Raw genomic sequence first — 9,227 nt, forward strand, 5'->3', positions numbered from 1 at the left:
TCAGTGGGCAAATGGTCTTGAACTACAGTGTAGTATGGCTGCTGGAGCATCATTTATATAAAATTCTGAGTTTTCCTGATGAAAATATCTGGTGTAAATTTGAAGAAGCACTAATCTCCAATAATCTGTGGAAAACCAGGTGTTTCAATCCCACAAACAGCACTTTTTGGGCAGTTTCAGCGCAATTTGAGTGAAGTGCCCATATATAGTTATAGCTCTTTTCTGGGCTACCAAAAGAACCCAGAAGTGGCTGGGAGGGTGTTTTTTTTGTAAACAGTAATCTATCGAATATTGTGAAAAAAATAGTTATACTTGTTTTTAAATAAAAACTTCCTACCAGCCATAATTCATGTCCGAGATGTCTTCATATCTCAGTCTTTCAGTATCTGCTAACCTCATGTGCAATTACATGGCACAACGCCACTTGCAGGTGTTCACCCAAACAACCCAATTGTGTACGACTCAAACTAAAACACACAGACATGTCAGATTTTCCTGCCGTTTGATGAGAGCTTGTTGATTACGAAAACGCTAATTTATTAATAATAAAATTATTAATTTTGAGAATTTGTATTTTATTTCAGTTAGTTTTTTAATCACTGCTGTTAATTTCGTTTTAGTTTTTCATTTATCTTGAAATATTTATTTATTTCAGTTTATGAAAATGTTTTCAGTTTTAGTTTACGAAAAAAAAAACTTGCTAGGCACTGTATTATTTACCCTAGTCTGGAAGAACAGAGGGGACTTCACATTGGGCTCTTTCAGAAGAGTGAGCAATATTAGCGTCGTTGAGGACCGACCCAGACAGAAGAAAAAGAGTTGATGTGTATTCTACACAGCTGTGATTTTTCCAGAATAAAAGACAGATTATTACTCTTACTGCTTGAATGGGGCTCCCCTCCACATCTGTCTAAGGTTCATGTGATGGAATTGTTTCTGCCCTCTACCGCCCCAGTGTATGATGCCACAATAGTTCCCAGCAGGGACCCGAGGAACAAGGACCCCAGTCTGTTTTTCCCAGATCCACCCGCCCTTGTGTTTTCTGCTCAAAGTTCTTCTCACTCATTCTCTGAGTTCCAAGGGGCCTCATCTATCTGGCTTTCGACAGTCTACAATAGATAATCTTTCTCTTTATTCTTTAACTGGCCCATTAAATGCTCTGTTCATCTTCTGTTTATTGATATAGTTAAAGGATGGGATTGAAGGGCTTTTAACCTAAAGGCATGCAGTAGACCACTAGGCCTTGTTGCCATGGCATTGTACACGGCTGCACATTGCGACCAAGGCATGCCATTCTTTCCCCCCATCAAAATGAAACCCTTCTACTGACTCAGGTTATTGTGAAGCGTACAAGTGGCCCTCAGAAAAAAAATAGCACTGCAAATAAAGGATGAGGTCAGGGTTCACATTAGAGCCTTCCCATCGGGATCTGTGTTTTTGTGTTCAAATTTGTTGGAGACACGAAATGAGCCACAGCATTGTATTTCAAACACACTGCAGTGTAGAGACCGTGTGATATGCCAGCCACAGTTACCACAGCCCAGCATGAGAGACTAGAGACTGAACTCTATTAAATTCTTCCCCTGAACAGAAGCTGCTGGTTAGACTCCTGGTCCGCAACCTGCTGTAATAAACTCACACCATCAGCAGAACTCCCTGTCCTCTGCTTTAAAGATCAACACTCTGGTAAGTCTTTCAGAGACTTCTGTACTTTCATTGTCCGCTGTTTTTATGTTGCTCATTTGGGAAAGTTTTGTATCTAAACAAGTTATTTACTTGTTTCTTTATATTTCAGAATTACCTATATATTTTTTTCATGGTTTAAAGTTTATGACATGACTAGCATAGATTTTTTTTATTTTATTTTAAAGTCAACACTTAAAACAACATGGGCTACCAGTTTGATTTATTCCAAGGTATTTTTAAGTTATTACTGGTTATCAGTGATGTTATTCTTATTTTCTTCTTAGTTAGAGGATAGAAAATAAAGTGTTTGAAGCTCAGTTTATCACTGTACAAGACAGTACAAATTTTAGGACTACCTAGCAGATTTGAATTGTTCAACTTTTGCTTTGCTTGTGTCTATGAAACAAGACCAAAATCGGTCAGCAGGGTGGTCAGATGTAAAACCTACAATAGGACATTTTACTCAGTAGCTCATTTCTTTTCAAGGGTTCAAAATGTTTGTGTGTTACTGTAAAAATGGAGGGCTTGCAAATTACCGCCTGATATTATTTCAGTTTCAGTTTCAGTTTCAGTTTATTCACAATACCTCTTCAAACATTACAATAATACAGTTTTTAAAAGTACAGAGTAGATTGGGTACAGTACAGTGAAATGGGTCTCCCAAAGAAGCAAAAAAAAAGCTTATAAGTAGGGGCCCATAGTTCTTCATTTCTACTCTTTTTTTTTTTCTTCTTTTAGCGTGTGTGTGTGTGTGGTCTGGTAGTAAAGGGGCATTAGTGTCAAAATGTATTTATTTAAAACAAAAGTGATTTTGTATTGTTGCCAGTCAGTTGAGCTGCCTTGATGCTTTCCAAGACGTCAGCAGCCAAAACCACACAAGAACTTCGACTAATGCTGTTGGACTGTAGGTTTTTTGGTAATTCTAATATTTTGTAATTTCTTGATCCTGGACCACACAGTATACTTACTTTTGGTCTGTTTATCACCACACACCCAAGGACCAGAGTCATCTATCAACATCTGGATTTCTCCTCGCCATCACGGCATTCCTTGTCTCTATTGGGAAGTACAGTTCAGGACATCTTTGTTTTCTTTTAAAGTGAGTTGTGTAGCTGTTTACTTCTGTATTGTATCTGTTTAAATTACTGGAGGGTTTGGCATGTTCTGGGACTTGGTTATTTGCCTTCCCTGCAGTTCTAAATCCTGCAGCACTTTCCTATGTCAAAACCCCAGATGATCTTGAGACAGTCCTTTGTGCACACCCAATGAATTGTTTCTTTCTATTGTTCTGAAAATATTGATAATGTGCCTTCCCATGATTACAAACTAGTGGAGGTCATTGGACATTTTATTGTTGGCAGAGATTTGTAAAACATTTTGTATTTTCTCTGATGGTGCTTAATAATAATAAAAAAATCATCATGTTGAAACAATTAATTATTCAAAGAGGTGTGTGGGAATTAAATTTAATATCGATTCCACTGAACATTTTCAGCATTTATATTATTGTCAATTCTTAAGTCCAACCTGATTTGTAACAAACTTTCTAAATGTATCACAAATAAATTTAACCATTACTTTCTGCATTTACTCTTTACTTTACATTATTACATGTTGCAGGGTTCTTACAATTTTATGTGCAATTTAGACAATATACAATATCTCCGCTAAAGCCAAAGTTTTCCCCTACTTTCAATCTTTCTTAAAAATGTCTTCATCTCAATACATCTGTTTGCCCTGATTATTACTAGGACAACTGTTTTTCGGTTGGCAGGCTGAAATTAATGCCTCTTCCATGCATAATATAAGGCAGGCTGCCAGTGATTTGACAAAAATGAATGCAATGAGGATAGCTGGGTCAGACTGTAAGCAGATAGCAGTGTCTCTGGAGTCCCATGACAAAGGTGTGTCCACTGGATGCACCAGCACCTATGCAGCCCTTCACTCTTAGGTCAGCGTGTGTGGATTGTGGAGGTGCAATGAGTGTGTAGTCAACCGCTCCACAGTCCCCTGAGACCCATAAATATCTTATTTCTGAGTAGCTGAGTTGCTGCCAAAAACCCGACAGCCATGACAATCCCTCCTTTACTCTCCCAAAAGCACACAGAGAAGAAAAATATTTACTATTGGCATAATATAAAGTGTTACTGAGCGGGAAGTGGTCATGTATCTGTCACTGGGGAGAGAGGAAGCGGTAAGGGCAATCGCCTGGTGATTGTTAACAATAAACACCTGTGTCTCGCTTTCAGTGACAATGGAGACGGGCTTTAAAAGGCCGCCGGAGTGACAGACAGAGAGAGTCCAGAGATGCTCTCTCTCTCTCTCCCTCTTGCTTATCCTCCTCCTTTTGTCCCTCCCTCTCCTCCCTCTCGCCCTATACCCGCTCCCCGGAAATAGGGAGTGGTTCCACCCAAACCATCACCCTGCCTTCGTGGGCTGCACTTCGCAGTGTCCCCCTCCCCTACCCCTCTCCGTCGTCCTTCCCAGGTGCAGCAAGTGCAGCCAGGAAGACTGGGCCAGCCTGTTGGACTTGTGGGGGGCCAAGACACGCCCAAACCGGTGTCCAGTAAAGAAGGCGGAGACTTGGATCAAGCAGTGACGTACCATATACTGATAACAATTAAGGGGTGTACATACCAAGCCCTGGTGGATTCGGGCTGTTATCAAACCTCAATCCACCACGGCTTGGTTCATGATGGGGCTTTGGGTACAAAACACAAGCTGATGGTGAGGTGTGTGCATGGGGATGTTCATAAATATCCGGTAGTGACTACCGTCATTCAATTTTGGTGGGTAAAGCATCGAGTGGAGGCCGCGGTTAATTCCTGCCTCACCCATCCACTAATTTTGGGGACCAATTGGCCGGAGTTTAAAAAATTATTAAAAGCATTGTGTGTGGATGGGTCCTGCAAACCGAAGTCTCATGTCATGTGACAAAACACATAATCAATGGCCAGCAGCCTCCAGCCTCACATATCCGTATTTTGAAATTATTAGGGAACAGTGTATCGAGTGAAGCAAGACACTCAAACGCATTAAAATACAACCTAGTTATTGGTCCTGAGGAGCTGTCGGGAAACACTTTTCCAGGCGGCACACCATAATCCGATAATCCGGGAATTCATGGGGATGAACACAGATGGTGTGTGGCATGCCGCAAATGTCAGTTGGTGAATCCACCAATCACCCCAACAGCACCATTGCGCCCATTACCATTGATCAAGGCCCCCTTCGAAAGAATTGGTATGGACCTCGTCGGACCATTAGATCAGTCAGCATGCAGATATACATTTGTATTAGTCCTGGTGGATTATGCAACGCAATATCCAGAGGCAATGCCTTTATGCAAAATCTCAGCACATAGTGTTGCGGAGGTGCTCTTCAAAATGATCTCCTGCGTGTGGATTCCGAAAGAAATCCTCACCGACCAAGGCACAACTTTTATGTTACATAAACTTTGCAAACTTTATGAATTGCTGAGGATTAAATCGATTTGCACCAGCATTTATCACCTGCAAACTGACTGGAGAGGAACGACAGACACCTGCTCTGCATGTTCACTTGTTCCTTTACTGAGTACTTTACCACATACGGTCAACTCATGTACATACAATTGGGCATGGCTTAACGAGCCCATCACTTGGTACATCTATTACAAGGCCCAACAGTAGTTAATCACATATGGGCATGTTCCACTAAGATTGATAACAAGAAAGTGTCCAAATACTTTGTCTTATTTTTGAATGTTCTATATTTAGTTTTATAGTTTTAAGTTTGTTTAACAAACTTAATTGATAAAATAAAAAAAATAAAAAAATTGTTTTATTTATTTATTTAATTTAATGTCTTGCTTTAAAAAAGTATATATATTAAAAAGTATACATATTATTTACATTAAAAAATTATTTTGTTCTTCCCCCTTTAGTCTTTATTAATGAAGATGGAGTCCTCCCTGACAGAACTTCCCTCCATGCTGTCCAATCAATCCATGGAGAGCTGTCCACCTGTGGATAATACAGTGGAGAATATGGTTTTTGGAATTAGCTACATCATAGTTTTCCTCCTGGCACTTATCGGCAATGGTCTCGCTTTGTGGATCTTCACCCACCAGAGAGGCATCTCTTCTCCTGCCAATGTGTTCCTGCTCCATCTCGCTGTGGCTGACCTGTCTTACGTCTTCATCTTACCCCTCAGGGCCACTTATCATTTAACCGGTGGACACTGGCCATTTGGTGAAGTCCCTTGTCGTCTTGCGGGATTCCTCTTCTATGTCAACATGTATGCTAGTTTGTACTTCCTGGCCTGTGTCGCAGGTGACAGATACCTTGCTGTTGTGCATGCTGTACGTTCTCTCAAAGTCAGACACACTCGCTTTGCTCACATAGCCAGCTTTGCACTATGGGCTTTGGTGTCAGTGTCTATGGCGCCCCTATTGGTCACCCAGCAGACTGCGGATGTGAATGGCTTTACTGTATGTTTGCAGCTGTACAGAGAAAAGGCCTCAAGCCGTGCTCTTGTCTCCCTCATTATAGCATTCACACCCCCTTTCCTTGCCACCCTCTATTGCTATCTGCTCATAGTGCACAGTCTGTGGAAGGGCTCAAGGCTGGAGCCTGCTCTGAAACTCCGAGCTCTTCGCACAATCGGCCTGGTCATGCTCGTCTACATAGTGTGCTTTTTGCCCTATCACTTAAGTCGTGCAACCTTCATCTTGGGTTATGGACATCCAGGTCTGTCCTGCCAAATAAAAAGAGGCCTTGCTCTAGCCAACCGCCTTACTTCATCTCTAACCTGCCTGAATGGAGCTCTGGATCCCCTGGTCTACTTATTTGCTGCTGAGAAGTTCAGGGGGAGTGTTCACAGGCTTCTCTGCAGAGAGAAGTCAAGGGGGTCCGGTGCAACCAGCGGGGATCTGAAAAGTACTCATGAGAAGTCTTTGAGTGCAAAGTCTGAGTTCTGAGAAAATGGTTAAAATGGTACATTGATGGTTTGTTTTTGAAGCGCTATGATTACTTGCCATCAGGTTAAGTAATTTGGCCCACACTTCCTGATTGTAAAGACTTCAAATGTGTGGTTAGTTAAACCTGAAATAGGTAATTTTGGCAAAATTCTCCAAACAGAATTGCTAATATAATCAAAACAGATTATTAATCTGTTTGAAAACAGATTTGTGAAAACTCCCCACATGTTCCATTGGTTGAATAAACGGATAGTCCCCGCCCAAACTCACACCATTGATTTAGCCAATGTTGTCAACAAGATCCCACAGGAAATCGATATATTGATTCAGAATGTTCATGTGCCCTGAAATTGACCCCATTCTGCTGAATAACTGATAAGTGGCACCCCCCATCATAAATTTTCTCAACAATTCAATTGTTTTTACCTTTCCCTCTGGAACTACTAATAGCGCATTTCTCGATCAACCTCAGAGAAAAAGGTTATTGGAAAACAGAAAGTAATCGCAATTGTATTTTAGTTCTGAAAATACATTTTTTACTACACTGATGACTAGGTTTACGGTTGGGGTTTGGGTTAGGTGTAGAGTTAATAAAATCTGGTGCTCATACATTCAACAACACTTCCAGCTTCGGACACTGGTGGTTCTGATTTCGGCAAGCACAAACCAATTTCAGCAGCAGAACTTTCAACCTACTATTGTCGATTCACATTGTGATCAGATCACAGGATGCTCAAACAAAAAGTGAAATGTTTTAAAATCTCCACCAAGCTATGATGTTTACACTGAGAAAATTATCCTAAAAATTGCTTTTTTAAAGTTGACTGCATATTAAACTGGGATACGAGAAAAACACTGAAGTGACTGGAATTTCAGTCATAGACCATCTCAGTATAAGTTATGTATCAGCCAGTTGCCATCTTTATCAATTGTAGGTGGCTAAAAACCCTATTAAAACTCAAGAAGACATCATACCTGTTTACTGATGACATGCTTTGACTCATACCGAAGTTTTGCTTTAAGCACTTGAGCAGATATAATAACATCCTTCGTAAAATCAGTGTGACACTGACTAATGAGCCACTGAAAACTCAGTGTAAAGGGACTACACACACACACACAATTATTTTTTTTTTTTGGTTTTTGTAAAACTGAGGTGAAGAGTGTGAAGAGGTGCAAAATGGGGAGCTGAAATGAATAATACTTGTTAGACACCTTGACAGCTACACTTGTTATTTAGGCTTCTATTTCACACTATATATTCAATTAATACAATCATTTTTGGGGAAGATTTTACAATAAGGTTCCATTTGTTAACATTAGTTAACCACATTAGTTAACATGAACTAACAAGGAACAATACTTATTAAACATTTATTAATCTTATTTAATGTTAATTTCAACATATACTAATACATTTTAAATCAAAAGTTGTTTTTGTTAACATTAGTTAATACACTATGAACTATCATGAACTAATAATGCACAATTGTATTTTTATTAACAAACATTAACAAAGATTAATAAATTGTGAAACAAATATATTAACTAATGTTAATGAATGGAACCTTATTGTAACGTGTTACCATTTTTTTTAATGCACCTCTTATTAAAGGTATAGTCTGTGACACATTTTCTAAAATATACATAATAATGGTTTTTTTTTTTCACTTGTTTAGCTAAATATGACTTCCATTATTTTGAGATGGGTTTTGCCCATCGTTTAAGCCCATCTGTATCTATTTATTTTGCTTTGTACCTTTTTGTTTTCATTCTTTTTTTTTTAAATAAAAAATATTATTTCACTTGCAAAAACCATTCAGGTAAATCAGTTTGTAAATGTATGTAAATTATCAAAATAAAATCATCCTCAAATGGTTATTTATGGTATTTTTCAAGTTTATTGAGAAGCACTTCATCAGAGGTATCAAAATGCATTGTGGGAGTCTTGGCGATTACAAAAACATTACGAATGCATCATTTCACCACACCAGAGAAAAGAATCAGAGCAAACAATTGTTCTCTCTCTCTCTCTCTCTCTCTCTCTCTCTCTCTCTCTCTTTCTCTGAGCTTAGGCATAGTCCTTACCCCAGTTACAAAGAACATTGTTCTATTGCCTGACACCCACTAGTCTTAATAACACTTGCATTTTGAGCATCATCTCATATGACAGATGTTAATAACAACAGGCACAATCTTGTAAAAACGTGCTAGCATGAATCATTAAGTCTTTCACACACATTGTGGCCATCTCTGCAAAGCTCTTATTGATTGTATAGAACATAACTGCTTTCGTTATGGCCGTGTGTGTGCTGACGTGTGAGAGAGAGACAAGACGGAAACCACCAGACTGAACTGACTGTGGCAGTCTTTTGGTTCTCTTTTCACATCATGTGACTCAAACTGTTGACTGTCAGCAAATTCTGTCTCAGTCGCTCTTTCAATCCTGCTCTCACTAATTTACCATCTGACTCTGTCTCTCTATGTCTTTGCTTCTCTTTCCTAATATTTGTGTAAGGCTTCCTGTTCATTAACGTAACAGGGCATCTTCACAGAGCAAGAGGGGACTAAGTGAGGAAGG

The 9,227-nt window shown here is 39.4% G+C and overlaps 1 protein-coding gene across 2 annotated transcripts; it reads left to right on the forward strand.

Annotated features, from left to right (window-relative positions):
• The first annotated feature begins 1,513 nt into the window (after positions 1–1,513).
• Positions 1,514–7,943, forward strand: LOC127654195 (uracil nucleotide/cysteinyl leukotriene receptor-like). Of its 2 annotated transcripts, XM_052141267.1 has the most exons (4): positions 1,514–1,686; positions 2,513–2,590; positions 2,685–2,785; positions 5,612–7,943. In XM_052141267.1, the coding sequence occupies exon 4, from the start codon at positions 5,621–5,623 to the stop codon at positions 6,644–6,646; it is 1,026 nt and encodes a 341-aa protein (XP_051997227.1). In that variant the 5' UTR covers positions 1,514–1,686; positions 2,513–2,590; positions 2,685–2,785; positions 5,612–5,620; the 3' UTR covers positions 6,647–7,943. The 2 variants fall into 2 exon arrangements, with proteins under 2 accessions (XP_051997227.1, XP_051997228.1); XM_052141268.1 differs by lacking the exons at positions 2,513–2,590; positions 2,685–2,785.
• The last annotated feature ends 1,284 nt before the right edge of the window (positions 7,944–9,227 follow it).

This window comes from Xyrauchen texanus, chromosome 13 (assembly GCF_025860055.1).
Source record: "Xyrauchen texanus isolate HMW12.3.18 chromosome 13, RBS_HiC_50CHRs, whole genome shotgun sequence".
Classification (NCBI taxonomy): Eukaryota; Metazoa; Chordata; class Actinopteri; order Cypriniformes; family Catostomidae; genus Xyrauchen; species Xyrauchen texanus.

What these genes read in the sequence shown, in the direction of transcription:
- LOC127654195 (XM_052141267.1), top strand. Translation starts at nt 5,621, where the DNA reads ATGAAGATGGAGTCCTCCCTGACAGAACTTCCCTCCATGCTGTCCAAT.